Source organism: Petaurus breviceps, unplaced genomic scaffold (assembly GCF_028583685.1).
Source record: "Petaurus breviceps papuanus isolate PSGF00001 unplaced genomic scaffold, PetGlider_PUasm1.0 140, whole genome shotgun sequence".
Taxonomy (NCBI): Eukaryota; Metazoa; Chordata; class Mammalia; order Diprotodontia; family Petauridae; genus Petaurus; species Petaurus breviceps.
The window spans coordinates 42,197,055-42,212,902 of NW_027185698.1; the positions used below are offsets into that span (position 1 = coordinate 42,197,055).

The 15,848-nt window shown below is 43.9% G+C and overlaps 1 protein-coding gene across 12 annotated transcripts in view; it reads left to right on the forward strand.

The window, feature by feature from the left end:
• Window positions 1–3,527: 3,527 nt before the first annotated feature.
• The window catches only part of MFSD10 (major facilitator superfamily domain containing 10), a 32,556-nt gene continuing 20,235 nt past the window's right edge, over window positions 3,528–15,848 (forward strand). The window contains exons 1-8 of one of the 12 annotated variants that reach the window (XM_069070771.1): window positions 3,530–3,772; window positions 4,394–4,499; window positions 4,965–5,039; window positions 6,335–6,382; window positions 9,471–9,723; window positions 10,348–10,444; window positions 13,031–13,134; window positions 14,280–14,438. In XM_069070771.1, the coding sequence (XP_068926872.1) occupies window positions 9,541–9,723; window positions 10,348–10,444; window positions 13,031–13,134; window positions 14,280–14,438 (543 nt within the window). In that variant the 5' untranslated portion in view covers window positions 3,530–3,772; window positions 4,394–4,499; window positions 4,965–5,039; window positions 6,335–6,382; window positions 9,471–9,540. Of the gene's footprint in view, window positions 3,773–4,393; window positions 4,500–4,957; window positions 5,040–6,334; window positions 6,383–9,468; window positions 9,724–10,347; window positions 10,445–13,030; window positions 13,135–14,279; window positions 14,439–15,848 lie in introns of those variants that run through there. The other 11 variants (XM_069070776.1, XM_069070839.1, XM_069070789.1 and 8 more) reach the window with 11 other exon arrangements.

The window sequence follows — 15,848 nt, forward strand, 5'->3', positions numbered from 1 at the left end:
TTTGACCCCCTCCTTCCATCTCTGCCCCCTCAAGCAAACCTGTTTTGGGTTTACTAAATAGGAAATCTCCTTCTCCTCAGACCTGAACTGGGTGAGGGTGGAGCTGAAAGTACAGCTTTTATTATCTCATGTTGAGGATTTTTTTTTTCAAAAATAAATTTTTATTGATATTTTTTTATATTGACTACATTTCCAATCTGTCTTTCACTCTTCTGGTACTCACTTTCTTAGCTGAGGCAAATCACCTGACCTTTCTGGGCCTCCTTTTTGACACCTGTAAAATGGTGGTGATGATACTTACTACTTGACTACCTTAAGAGGGCTATTAGGAAGATCAAAGAAAATAAAGAAAATGAAATCCTGACATGAGGTCTGAATATTATCAGTATAAGACGGGCACCTCCATTTGTCTAAATCTTCAGTGACTCATGGGCCCAGTGAGTCACTGAGACGAGTTTTTAGTAGCTCATTCCTCATGAGATTGTCTGCCTTTAGCACATGATGCACTGGCTTGAGGGGTGGTAAGGACATTTATGGGCTGAACAGGGGGTTCCATATGAAAGGGGGGCTGCAAAGGCAGGGTTCAGGAATATAGGAGGCCTATCCTGCTACACTGGTGTGAACTGGGGCTCAAGCCTAAAGAGGTGGCACTTACCTTTTAAAATATACCGCCTTTGAACCCAGCAGCTGGGAAAATCTAGAGCTGAGTGGAGCCTGGGCTACATTAGCAAATCATGCTAAAATAATCACTAAAGTCTTCGTGGCCTCATTGTGGCCTGGAGGTAACCCTGGGTTACAGAAGCTGATGCTAGTAAAGCAATGGGGAAGTTAAGTCAGCATGCATTTATTAAGTGCCTACTACACTACTATGTACCAGGCAGTATGATGCAAAGAAAGACAAAATCACAGTTCCTGCCCTCAGTGAGCTGACAGTCTATTGGGGGAATGGTGCTGTCCTTGGGTTCTCAAAGGCTATGCCAGCTACAAACCTTCATAAGGTACTACTGACCTAGAAAGGCTCTGAGCTGGGCCTAGAGACAGACTCAAGAACCATCTTAAAAAAGCATGTAGAGGTCCATCATCATAAGAACAGATGCCAAATGAGGTTCTTTGGCCCAGAGTATTCCCAAAGACCATCTGGGGGCATGGCATCATAGTCGGAGTGCTGGATTTGAAGTTAGGAACATGTGGGCTCAATTCATACCTCAGACATAAGCTAGTTGTGAGACCCTGGCTATGTCACTTAATGGTACTCAGCCTCAGTTTTCTCATCTGTGCAATGGGGATAATAAAATTTGCCACACTTATAATAAGAGGTATATAAAGTGTTCTGCTAACCTGGAAGCCCTGTGCCAGTTACTATAATTACTATTATATAGACAGGGAGGAGCTGCAATCTGGATTGGAGGAGACAATATATTTTGTTGTTGTTCAGTCACGTACAACTCTTCATGACCCCCATTTATAGTTTTCTTGGCAAAGTTTGCTATTTCCTTCTCCAGCTCACTGATTGGAGCACTGTGGGAGTGAGAACTTTGCTAAGGAAGAAGAGGATGATAGAATAGGTGACTCTTTTTTAATACATTTTCTAGTTTTTGAACGCCCAGGGGCACTGTGAGGGCATTGAATGTGGGCAGGCACCCCTTTGAGCAGTATTTATTGTAATGTTCCTTCCCTCTGCCCACCCAGGATACTGATCCCTGTCCCAGGCTGGGCATTCCATAGATTCGTGGGTGAGAGCAGTCTTGCCATGGACCAAGGGAAGTGCCAGGCTTTTTCCTAGAGGCCAAAGTCAATCTCCCTTCATAATGGGCTTTATTCATATCCAAGAGGAAGGAGGAGGGCCCCTGGCTCATTCAATGTCACACACACTGCTGAAGTCAAACTTTCTTTTTTAAAAAAATTATATAATTTTTTTTCAATTCAATGGGCATAAGCATCAATTGCGTTCAAAATGCTGTGCCAGGGGGTTACTTGGAAAGGCAATCTTAATTTCTCTCCATTCTTCCCCATCTTGGGCTCTAGGGCTATTATGGGTCTGAGGAGAAATGCAGAAACTTCTGCAGTGTAAGAGTCCTGGGGTGAGATGGAGATATTAAGTCAAATGAAGAAGTATTTATTAAGCAACTACCATGTGTCAGACATTGTGCTAAGCCCTGGAGATACAGAGGAAGGAAAAAAAAAAAGCCAGAAAGAAAAAAAAAAGTTCTTACTTCTAAGAGGCTCACTATGGGATGGGGAAGATACCATTCAGACAGCTTTGTATAAAGAAGATATATACAGGATAAATTGGAGATCATCTCCCAGGAAACACACTAAGATTAAGGAAGGTTGAGAAAGAGACCTGAGGGCCCTTAGAGGCCATCTGGCCCAATCCATAACAGAACAGAAGCACCTCACAACTTGCCTAGTTTTTGTACTATCCCAATTTGTAGTAGGCCAGTGCTTGGAATATAGTAGGCACTTAATACATGCTTGTTGACTGAAGGAGGCAGGTGGTGTAGTAAATAATAGTAATAGTGATAACTAGCTTTTTATAGCTCCTAACACTTTACAAAATGTTTTCCATGTTAACACATCTGATGCTCATAACAAAACTGTGAGGTAGTTGCTATTTTACAGATAAGGAAACTGAGACAAGTTAAATGACTTGCCCTGGGTCACACTGGTAGTAAGTGGCAGTAGGGGAGGATCTGAACTCAAGTCTTCCTGACTCTTAAGTCCTTTGCTCCAACCACTGCTCACTGCATTTGGACTTGGGGAGACCTGCCGGCAATATCACGCCGGCTACCTACTCCCTGGATGTCCCTGGGTTCCCCTAGTACAAAATCTATGACTTAGTAACTCAGCTTTGAAGACGTTCGTCCCTAATCCATTCCACGGTAGGAATGGCAGTCCCCCAAACACTGAGTGCCTGGGAACTGCCCACTTGAGGAGCCATGGCAGAATGAATACCATGGGCTTTAGCCCCAGAAAGAGCCTTCGAGAAAATCTAGTTCACTTCTCCCTGTCATCTGATGAGAAAACAGGCTGGCCCAGAGAGGGGAGCAATTTGCCCAAACTCAACACAGGTACTAAGGGGGAGAGCCTGGATCTTAGTTCAGGTTTTCCGACTCCGAGGCCGACTCTTTTCCCACTCCTTGCAGAGGCCCTGGGTTTGAATACAGCTGAGCTCCCGACTTTCCTCCCTATTCAACCCTGGGCAAACACCATCTCTTCTGGGACCCCTTGCCTTCTCTCCTCCCGCATCTAAACTCCTGAGTTCCGTGGATTTAACATTAAAGGCATCTCTCACAGGGTGCTCGGGGTCTTGGCTGGCAGTTGGCATTCTGTGTCCTCCTCCCTCGGCCTGCAGCTGTGCAGGAAAGAAGGGAGGGGGATGATCCCCACGGGGGGCGGCAGAGAACAGAGAGTGGGGGATGGACGAAGAGGAAGAGGAAGGAGGGGGCGCAGAAACGCAGGGAAAGCCGGCCCCACGCCTGCTCCCCGCTAGCTCTGGGGCGGAAGAGGAAACGCGCCAGAAAGGGTTCTCCAGGCCCGGGGGATGGAGGACAGGGAGGGGAGAGGGATAGGAGGAAGGAGGAAGGAGGGTGGAGAGTGGGGACGTGAGGACAGAGGAGGCGGGCGGGGCCTGGCCTCCGAGGAGGGGCCGCACCACGGGCCTCGGCATCAGTCGCTACGCTTCCTTCCTCACCTCCAGCACTCTCTCCTCTGCTTAGACCCTGCCCCAGGTGGCTCCGACGCCAACTGAGCCGCCAGTCCGAGCGATCAGGTAAGGGCTGTGCCCCGCCCCCATCTTCCCTTCCCCTCCAGTCCCCAGTGGGGGAGGTGGCTCCGGTTGGAGGGCTCCTCGGGGATGCTAGGGCCCGGGCTGGTGCCATCTGGCTCCAGAGCCCGACCGGAGTGGGTTTGTGCCCATGCCCTTTCACGCAGCATCGGGTACTGGGAAGAGGTCTCGAACTTCGAGTCAGAAAATCTGGGTTCAAATCCTGCCTACTTTAGTTGTGTGACATTGACCAAGTCAACCAGTTCCCAGGGCCTCCGTTTCCAACTCTGTAAAGTGAGGGATGAAAAGGTCTCCAAGGTCCCTTCCAGCTCTGGCATTGAGGTAGGAATCGGAGGGCAAACAGGACGGAGCCCCAGGATAAGTGCAGTAGGCATGGAGCGTTAAGGAGGCCACTTTAGGAAAGGCTTCATTGACTAGGGAGTATTTGAGCGGGACTTTTGAAATAGGATACGATTGTAAAATGTGGAAATGGAGGATTGCTCTGGAAGGGAGCTCCTCAGGGGCTTCTTAGACACCCTCAAGTGCCATCTCCATGCCCTTGAAGTATTTCTGTAGGGACAATTCAGTATCTCAGATAATTAATTGGGGTTCCTTCAACCGGGCCAGTGGGCTGGCCACCTGGGAGCATCGGCTGTACCCCAAGGTGAAGGACTGTGGAGTGTGGAAGCCAGGTCGGGATCTCTGTGTTCTTACCCCCTAATTGGAGAAGCAGGTGAGAGTTCTCTAACAGCCTTTTTAACCCCCTCCTTTGGCCACACCTATTACTATAAAACTAGGGAAACTTTGGTTTGCTTTTGCCAGGAATAAGATAAAGGCTAGACAAACTGCTCTAGGGATCAGTATGGGAGCGGCCCAGGACCTTGAATCAGGACTCTAGAATTCTAGGCCTGGCTCTGACTTATTGTGTGATGGTGGGCAAAGCACTTCCTGGCCCTGTGAATCTCAGTTTCTCCAGCTGCAAAATTGGGAGGTTGAATTGGGAGAGGTAGGAGGTCCTTCCCAGCTCAGACTATGTCCTGATGAAGTGACTTTGAGTGATCTGAGTCTATGTTTCTGTGAATTTATGGTAGTACTAAATTTCAATGGATTAGCAGGTTAGAACAACACCTTGTTAAGCTCTGACCTGATGATCCCCAGGTGACCTGAGTCAACATTTCTGAATTCTGCCTTTCCCCAGTGTCTGCATGGACAGTCAGCAGAATGACCACAAAGGCAGCTGAGAAGCAAAGGTCAGCCTGATTTCAGCAGAATGGTCAGTGTAACTGAAGTGTTCCTCGGAGGTCAGAGCATCTGACCTGGATAGAGTGGGAGAAGCCTGGCATTTTCTTGCTTTTTCTTTTTGGAACTGGAGAATATCAGAGCTGAAAGAGACCTTAGAACAAAGGACAGACTAAAAGCAGAAAGGGACCATAGAATATAGATCAGAGCCAAAGGGGACCTTAAGAGATCAATTAATCCAACCTCTCTGCTCTGAATTTGGGGCAGCTGGGATCTGAGGAGGGATCAGGACTTACCCAGGGTCACACAGCAAGTTCATGGCAGAAACCTGGGTAGAATATAAAACACTTAGCTCCTATGCTGGAGCTTTTTTTCACTATACTCTGAAATGTTTCAGATTTCTTGATTCTTGCCCCCAGGAGAATCATTAATCTAGTTATTAATAATAATTATAGTTAGTATTCATATAGTACTTTAAGCACTGAAAATTGCTTTAATATATTATCTTATTTGATCCTCACAACAGCCTATAAGATAGGAGCTATTATATTATGATCCCCATTTTACTGATAGGGAAACTGAGGCTGAAAGAAGGTAAATGACTAATCCAGGGTCACATAGCCAGTAAAGGTCAGGGGCTGGATTTGAACTCAGTTCATTATACCCCACCCTGCATCTAGTCACAAATTAATCTGTTAACTATATATTTCCTTGACTTCTCAAACATAGTTTCATTCCCTTAAGTCCATCACAGCAATGCCAAAAGTAAAAGGTAAGAGGCCAAGAGAACAATAACCTTATGGTCTTTACTTACTGATAGCAGTAAGTAAGTAAGATAGCAAGATAGGGAAAGAAAGGTAGGTAGAAGTATAAGGATGTCTATTATGGCTCATCATAAGGAAGAATTCCTTCTTCCTTAGAATTGCCCAACCCAACAATGGAATGTGCTTCCTCTCTGGAGTACAGTGGACTCTTCATTGCATGTGTTCCACAGTAAGCACCTACCACTGTATTGTGAGACACAAAGTTTGGATAAAGCCATGGTGCCTGCCCCCTGAGAGCTTATGGTCTAGGAAGGAGCCTGCGTAAGCAGGTCCCGGGACACCAATCTTCTTGCTGTTCGTTATACAAGACACTCCCTCTTTTCATTTTTACTGACTTTCCCCCAGGCCTGGAACTCTTTTTCTCCTTGTCTCCACCTCCTCATTTTCTTGACTAAAATTCCACCTTCTGCCACACCTTTCTTAGTCCCCTTTAATGTTAATGTCTTCCCCTGGATATTGTCTCCAGTTTATCTTATATATTTTGTTTGTCCCTTGCTATTTGCAGGTTGTCTCTCCAGGTTGACTCTCCAGGTTGAGTGTAAACTCCTTGAGGGTAGGACCTTTTTGGTATTTCGTATTTGGTATTTGTATTATATATTATATAATATATAAATATTATACTTATTGGTAAGTATTTACTAAGTTTAAGTTAAACAATTGTAGACCAATTGCAAGGAAAGCTGTAGAATCAAATTATGCTTTGAATTGCATACTATTATTGTCATTAATATTATTATTAGATAGAAAGGTGTTATTGTATACCAGAAAGAGACTCTGGCCAGGAGTCATACCTGGGTTCTGGTCCTGGGTCTGCTATTACATGAACTGTTAAAATACAGAATGTCAGAGGTAGAAAGAAACTTAGATGTAGGTATAAGTCTTATATCTTGGTATCAAACTCAAATAGAAACACTGCCATTAAACCATACATAAGAATCCCTGAAGGCCACATATTGACTCAGAAAACCATATATTAACATTATCTGTATTCTATTGTATTTGGGGAGGGGGAGGGCCATCAGTGGTTGAAGTAATGAAAACTCATCTTCCTGAGTTCAAATCTGGCTTCGAGACACTAGCTGTGTGACCCTGGGAAAGTCACTTAACCCTGTTTACCTCAGTTTCCTTATCTGTAGAATGAGCTGTAGAAGGAAATGGCAAAGTGCTCTTTGCCAAGAAAACTCCAAATGGGGTCATGAGGAATCAGAATGAATGAAAACGACTGAACACCAAGTTGTATTTTTATTTTCTTAAATATTTCTCAATTACATTTTAATCTGGTTCAAACTGTACTCGGGAGTGTTGTGGGTTACAAACCCCTTATTTGACAGATGAGTTAACTGACGCCTAGAAAAGAGGAAGTGAATTTGCATTGAGTCACCCAGTTAATAGATGGACAGTGCTAGGACCAGAACACACAAGCTTCTCACTCCTAAGCTTTCTGATACACTATACTCTCTACCAAGCCACTTAACTTTCTGAGCCTCAGTTTCCTTATCTATAAAATGCCCTGTGTGAGGCTCAAATAAGATGATGTGTGTTAAATGAAATTGTAATGGGATAAAGCACCTTTTTGTTATTATTGTTACAGAAAAATTACCTCCTCTTTGAGTTCATGCCCCTAACACTATCTGCTTGAAGTGTGTGTGTGATGGTGGGAGGGGGAGGTAATAATTTCATTGAATTTGGAGCCGGGGTGTTGGATGGGAGGAGAAATAACCTCAGAAATTTTTTTCCAGCTCAGTGACTGAACTCTCTCTGAAATTCAAGTTGTTGTTGCCTATTCTAAACAGTAAGGCTGAGACAGTTTAGCCACATGTCCTGAGTGTGTTGTAACAATGCCAGGCTCCTTTTGAACTGTTACATAATAACGCTGGGTTATCCTTTCTACAGATAAGAGAACCACTGGGTGTCAGGGCTAGAGGATTGGAACATAGAGCATAGAATGTCAGAACTAGATTCGACCTTCTTAGAGAACATTAAACCAACCCATTCATTTGAGAAGCAAAGAAATTGAGACTCAGAATGGGGAAGGGATTTGCCCAGGGTTACTGGCAGAGCTGGGCAGCTAGGTGGCTCAGTGGATAGAATACTGGGCTTAGAATCAGGAAGACATCCTCAAATCTGTTCAAAATGAGTTCAAATCTGGCCTCAGACATTTACTAGCTATGACCCTGGGCAGATCACTTAACCCTGCCTCAGTTTCCTCATCTGTAAAGTGAGCTGGAGAAGGAAATGGCAAACAGTGTCTTTGCCAAGAAAACTCATAATGGGGTCATGGAGAATCAGATGTAACTGGACAACTGCCACAACTTATAGAGTTAGGACAAGACAGGACCCATTCCCACAAGGCCTTTGGGTTTGGTCAGTGGGGCTTTTGTCCACTTCACTCCGTGGGTGGTGGGAGGAGCAGAGAGGGACACTGCACCAGGCCCCAGCATTCTGGGCATGTTGCTCAAGAGAGGGAGGTCATCTGGCCCTGCTCTATCCACCATATTGCTATCTGCACCTTGGTGCCTTTCTTGTAGTTCTTCCCTGACCCATAAGGAGGTAAGGGAATGTCTTTCAGATCTTGGCATGCCCTAAAGTGCTTACAAAAATGCTAGCTATGATCATTTCTCCCTCTCCTTCTGGGAGTTTGTTTAGTACAGGAATTGAAAGCAGCTTGGTGAAAGAACCTGGGACCGGGAGGCTGGGGTTCAAGTGTGAGCTTTGCCTCCTAGTGATTTTTAGCTTTTCTGTGTTTTATCCCCAAGTGATCATGAGTACTTAAGACTTGACATAAAAGATTTGCAGTTTCATGTGCAATTATCTTTTTTTATTATATTATGTTATAGAAATGCTTGGTTTACTCCATAAAAAAAAAGAGACTTGAGTATATGCTTCTCCTTGGCCTTTGGATACCTGGCCAGTTCAGTATTTGTCTGGGAAGTTTCCAAAGGGAAGAGAAGGAAGCTTTCCTATTCTATCCATTCTTGTTCTCTCTTGCAGACTCCTTAAGGTAGGGGCTTGTTCCTTGTTGTTCCTCTTTGCAGGGCAGGATCAGAGATGGAAGGGACCCCAGGGGCCATCTAGCCCAACTAGCTCATCTTATATATGAGGAAAAGCTAAGGGACTTGCCTGAGGTCAGACGTAGATTAAGTGTATGAGGGAGGACTCAAACACAACTCATCTAAGTCCAGAGCCAGTGCTTTCTACCCCATGCTATTCAGCACTGGTCTGGGCACTTAGGAACTTTTCTGTGACTGTTGATTGGATTAGTCATTGTTGATTTATTGGGCTAGGGTACATGGAGTGGAGACCAATTCACAAGGTTTTGTTGAGAACATCAGCTAAGATCCTTGGTAATGTGCCCTGTGCCCCAGCATTATAGGACAACAGATATTTACTTAAATGCTTACTGGGTCCAAAGACTGTGCTGGGTACTTGGGGAGGTACAAAACTTAGATAAGACATGCTCTTTCTGCCCTCAAGGAACTTACTCTTTAGTAGGGAAATAAGACCCAGAGATAGACCTAAATTGTCACTATTACAAAAATACCTTAAAGAAGAGATTAAGCTCCCAAGGGGGAAGACCTGATTGGAAATGAGGAATGGGGGAAGGAAGTCAGTTCAATGGATTGTGTTCTTCCTCCCTTTAGGAATGTGAAGACCCCAGAAGTCCCAGGTGCTGCGCTTGGCTGAGGTGTCTGGGAGAAGACAGCAGGAGATATGGGTCTGAGCAAGGAAGAGAGCTGTACTCGGCGACCTCCCATCAAGGGGCAGCCAGAGCCCCCAGAACTGGCCAACCGAGCCATCACCATTGTCTTCCTGGCCCTGCTTATAGACTTACTGGGCTTCACTCTTATCCTTCCCCTTTTGCCTTCCATCTTGGACCACTATGGCAATTCCAATGTGAGTGGTGTTCAGGGGCCATGAAGCACAGACTATGTTAGCTGGGGGTAGAGGGGCAAGGGAGAGAGGGAACATGCTTTAATTATGAATATTTCTAGCAGTGACGCTTCTTACATGGCCAGTCTGTATAATTTTACATACTCACATATATACATATACACCCCCCTACTCAACCCCCCCCCAACACCCACCCCTACCTGTATAAGAATCAAGGAGATTCAATAGAAAGAATTCTTAGCCTGGAATAGGGGCCCTGAATTAGAATCCTGACTTTTAAAAAGTGCTTTATAAACATTAATGTGCTAGAGAAATGTGAACTGTTATTATTATTACTTGTCTAAATATTTAAGGTACATGTGTTTGGTTAGTGGGGAGGGTACGAGGTAAGGGTTGGGTTTATGGGGTTTGGGAACCTGTAAGATAATTTATATTAGTTTTAGATTAATTTTTTAGCTCAATTCTGCACATACATACCCCACACCCCTTCAAACAAGACAAACACTCTTCCCTCTCTAGGCCTCTCTCTTCTGGCTAGAACTGGGCTCCATGGTGGTAGGTGGAGCAGTACAGAAGTCAGGGGGCTCATTTGTGGTATTGTCTAACAGGCTTTTCTCCTTTCTGTAGGACCCCTTCTATCAGTCCTTACAGCAGGGTGTCGACTGGTTTGCTGCCATGATTGGTGTGCCTCCTGAGAGGAAATATAACAGTGTCCTGTTTGGAGGTACAAGTCTTTCCCTGAACCTGCATTTGGTTTCATTGTGGACTAAGCATCAAATATAGGGGCTTAGTTAGTAGCCCCACAGGGTCCCTGGCTTCCTCTTTTGACCTTTGTGCAACTGCTTGATTGGAAGGATTCCTTGACAGAACATCACTTGATCTCTATTGACCTTAGTTTTCCTCTATAAAATGTGGATAATGATACTATCCATCCTTTTAAAGTAGAGCATATAATGATACTTCCTCCGTGAAACTTTCTCTGATCCTTGATTGGTTTACCAATCTTCTGCCTTGGACCTCACAGTTTAAATTTTTTTTTGCATCTTTTTAATGTGTTGATGGTGCATTACAATTATCTACAATTTCCCCCGCATTAGATTGTAAGCTCTGTAAATAGGAATGTTAGGTCTAGTGGAAAGTAATCTCCTCCCATAGAATGTAAGTGTCTTGAGGGGCAGTGACTGTTTTAATTTTTCTCTTTCTACCCTAGCTCTTAGCCCAGTCTGCACACATAGTAGGTATGTAATTGAACTGAATTTAATTTGAATGAGGGCATGGGTTCTTATTTAAACTCTGTATCCAAGGGTGTGTTAGTAAATGTTGAATAACCAGATCCCTGAAGGAAAAAAAAAGTCATGCTTAGTAACTTTTAAGTTTCATTTGCATTATTACATTATTAGCATTTTCTCTACCACTTTCTTAAGCCTAGTCTATTAACTGTAAATCAAGCCCTGATACATAGTATAGAGGTATAAATGTTCATGCTAAAAATTTCACCTCCAGCTCCAGTTAGCTGGTTTGGGCTGGTTGCAGCACACCCCAGTTTGCATCTTTCCCAAGCACACAACAGAGAAGATAATCACTTTAACTTCATAGCTGGAAGGGATCTCAGGGACCATCCAGTCCAGCCCCCTTGGTTACAGAGGAGGAAACAGCCAGGTAGAGATGAAGTGATCTGTGTAAGGTCTCTTAGGAAGGAAATGACAAAGTTGGGAGTTGACCTAGGGCCTCAGATTCTAAATTGTGTATTCTTTTCCCTTGCTTAACAAGGATTTGTTAAGTGAGGGATGGAAAGAATAAATGACCCTGTTTTTGCTGTTTCCCAGACCTGTCAGAATAAAGTAATCTCATAGATATGAAAGGAATAAAAAAAGAGCATAAAGCCCTGGAGGACTTTTCAGTCTAGTTCAGCAAGTACTTGATTAGATACGGATTGTGTACCCAGCTCTGCTGTTTTCAGGGAGAAAGGAAGAGGGAAAGGAAACTCAGGATTATATAATTTGGAGCTGAAAAGGACATTAAAGATTCCTTAGTTCAACCTCCCTATTCTACAGCAGGGGAGACCGAGATCCTGAGAATCTTGCATAAGGTCACAAAACTAAAAAGTGACAGAATTTAGATTTGTACCTTTGTCTTCTGACCCCAGGTTGGAAGGTCAGTAGACACAGGGATAGAAAGAAGGTGGTGGGGACGGCTAGGTGGCACAGTGAATAGAGCACCAGCCCTGGAGTCAGGAGGACCTGAGTTCAAATTCGGACTCAGACACTTAACACAAAAACTAGCCATGTGACTTTGGGCCAGTCACTTAAAACCCCAATTGCCCTCCAAAAAAAAAAAAGCAAGAAAGAAGGTGGTATAAATTACCACAAATAGGAAAATGATTTTAAAATGTAAACAATGCCACACTAGTATGAAGTATGCTATTATTAGAAATAAATCACATACTCTTATGCCCTGATGATACAGAGGGAAGGAGGGAGAGGAATAAACATTTATTAGATAACTACAGTGTGCCCAACACTGTGTTGATTGCTTTATAAACATTCTCATTTGATCTAATACTGGCAGATTTGGAGATGAAAGAAGGTGACTGGTTACAAACAATAGCTCACATTTATATCATGCTTTAAGGTTTGCAAAGGATTGTAGACATATTGCCTTATTTGATCCTCACAACAATTCTGGGAGGCAAAGTTTTACAGTTTAGGAAACAGAGGTTAAATGACTTGCTGAAGGTCACACAGCCAGTAAGTATTCAAGGCTGAATTTGAACTCAGGTTTTCCTGTCTCTGGACCCAGGCTTCTATTCACTGTGCCATCTATTTGTCTATCATTATTATTATTATTATTATTATTATTTGTATGATTCTCAGGACTTCAGTATAACTATGGCCTCCCAGCATTTTGCCTCAACATAATTGTAAAGTCCAGAAAGTGTGTCTTCAGTGTTCTCTCAGCCACTCCTTCAGCTCCTCTCTCCTGAGACATTGGTGCTGCCTTCCATTCCCAGAGGCCTTGATCCCTCTTCCCATAGATATTAATGACTTAATATTTAAGTCCTACCATCTTCCTGGCATCTGTACATGCCAAAAAACCTTCAACATTCAAAGAAAACCATCTCTGGTGGCAGAATTTCAGAACTTTGGACAGGCCCTTTGGGGGAAGGGTTCCCTCCACTGATTCTCCTACCTTTTGGACAATCCTTAGGAAGGGAAAGCCCGACTTCATCACAGAAGAGGGCTCCAGAGGAAATGTGTGAAGATTGTTGCTGATCTGAGGGGCAGCAAGGCTAATGTGCTTTCTCTTTCAGGTTTGATTGGCTCCATCTTTTCCATCCTGCAGTTTTTCTTCTCACCTCTCACTGGGGCAGCATCGGATTCCTTTGGGAGGCGGCCAGTCATGTTGCTGACTTTGGTATGACCGCTCAGAGTCTGCAGACTAGTGGTTGTACAAATACTTGTGTAAACAACCTTTATCTCCCTTGTCCCAAGGCAGTATTTACCTGTTAAAAGAGAGGTAGTTAAATGTAACCTCAAGCTGATGGGGTAAATTTGAAAATACAGTATCTGCATCTAGGAACATAATTTTCCCTCAGTGGAACCTCTGAAGACTTGATTAGAGGGGTTCTCTCTTTGTGCTAACAAGGTGGTTTACATTTTCCACCCAACTGTATTTGGCTAGCTACCTTTGAGAAAAGACGTTAATGCATTTTGTCTCTAGAGGGATGATCTCTCTGGACTAAACCCTCTTTTGTAATGAAGAGAAATAATTAAGTAAAAACATCTGATAGAGTGACCATAAGTGACAATATTTATAACATTCGGCCCTAACATGCCCATGCCTGTTCCATGAGGAGGGATATATGTTTCATTATTTCTCTTTCAGAACCATCACTGGTTTTTCATGTATCCAGAACCTGGCTTCTTTCTAGTGATTGAAGCTGCCTTTTTCTTTTTTTATTAAAAGAGTGAACATAGTATAATAGAAGCAACATTGGACTGGAAGTCAAGAGACTTGGATGTCATTCACTCAGTAAACATTTATTAAGTGCCTGCTGTGCAAGGCACTGGGCTAGGTGGGTTCCTAGGAAGGCCAGAGTTGATCTAGTGCCCTCTCTGCTGCTTACTGTGATGGAGGCCAGACATGCACACAAAGCAGGGCATTCTGAGCAATGAGAAGAGGGAACTGGAATTCCCCTCTAGCTCTGAACTCTGTGATCCAACTGACTAAGCTTTTAGAGAAACACACACTGCTGTGACCAAGCCTTCAGAGCAGCAGCTGCTGCTGATTTCTAGATTCCACAGGGAGTAGAAGGATAAATGTGAAGGGGGAAAATTTGTGTATTTCCCCCCTTACAAACAAGGGAGTGAGATGTACCCAGGGAATGGGAAGGGAATATGGGTCAATATGGCACCTTTGGAACCTCTTTCTCTCTGCCTGACATTTGTTGCCATTTGGTTGGCCTTGAGGGGCAGGCACATGGCTCTAGACCGGTCTGACAGACTCCAAGGTTAGGTCAGGACTCAGTATAAATAATGGCTTTCTGTGCTTGTCCCTAGGTGGGATTAATCATGTCCTATGCATTGTGGGCCCTCTCCAAAAGCTTTGGAGCCTTTCTGCTCTCCAGGGTAATTGGAGGAATCAGCAAAGGCAATGTTAGCCTTTCCACCGCTGTCATTGCAGACCTGAGTTCCCCCCAGGCCCGGAGCAAGGGAATGGTGAGTCAGAGAGTTCATTCAGCTGTATCCCCTTAAGTCTCCTTCATTCCTTCTTGCTGCATTGGAGGACTCAGGACCGACAGAAGCTAGCAGAGCTTCTTGCCCCATTAGCCATGCCTCTATTTGCTTCTCTGTCTCCCAGGAGTTGGGATTGCTTTCTTCCTCACATGTACCCTCTGGTCCTCAGTTTCCCTATCTGTTAAATAGGGATAATGGTTTCTATCTTGCTGACTTCACAGGGTGGTGTGAAGAGCCAGTGATATAAAGGAGGTGGGAATACTATTGTAATCTTTGAAAATACTATCCTTACCTGAAGTATCACTCCACTTTCTTGCTGAGGGGTATTTAGAAAGCATTTGGACTTTTCAGTTCCTGGTAGACTTTGGGCAGGGACATCTACCATCCAGAGTCAGGTGACTTCAGGGGTCACCTGAGGCAGTGTGATAGAATAAAAAAAGAGTACCTGCCTAGGAGGTGGGTTTTGAGAAACAATTATTTCTTTCAGTTACTCCAAAGGTGACTCCTTATGTTTTTAATGTAGGAGTATCAACACATACTTGGGCAGTCATACTTCAGAAACCTGTGATTTAGTCACAGTATAGATAATCCCTCCACTGACAGATTTTGACTCCTAAAAGTTTAGCGGTTGGCCTTCCAGAGTTGCTACAGTAAGCAAATGAACAAGCAAAGTAGATAAATTTTTTAAGAAATCATTACCATGTGGCCAAGCTAGTGATAAATATCTGTCTGCCCCTCAGCAAGTTCTTGGATGACAGATACATGCTCTGTCCCTTGATTCTTTGCATTCTTATTTCAATAGATCTGTGATCTCATTGCAGGGAGTACTTTCTCTAGCTTTTTCTAGACCAGGGTTCATGGACCCCTTGGGCAGTCTGGTGAACCGTATAGATCTCTTATCAGAGTAATGTTTTTAAATGCGTAAAATCAAATAAAGAATTACAAACTATATTTCAATATAGTTATCGAAAAATTTAAAAGAACAAGTTTTCACACCCCCACTCCCAATTGAGTAGCACACATTAGACCTTTCTCATGGCTGAAGAGTATGGTCTGCATCCTGCAGTTCACATCCTCCTGTAAATCTTCTGTAGGGTACACTCAATGTGCCAGGGACCTTCTCCTAGATCTCGTGATATCACACGGGTCTCAGTGGCGTATGCCCTCAGAGGGAAACACGTGGGCCATCCACCCATTATGTCTTGATTTCTCTCTATGACCAGCTCACTTCCTTTCCTTGTCATCTTTTTTTTCTATTATCTCTTTACCTATGCTGTGTACTTCTTTGTTGGTGATGCATCATAGCTACTTATGCCTGTTATATCTCTCCATTGTCTTTTGGGTGACCTGTAAATTTAACTGTTTAGAGACTGGGATTTCATGCATTGCAGC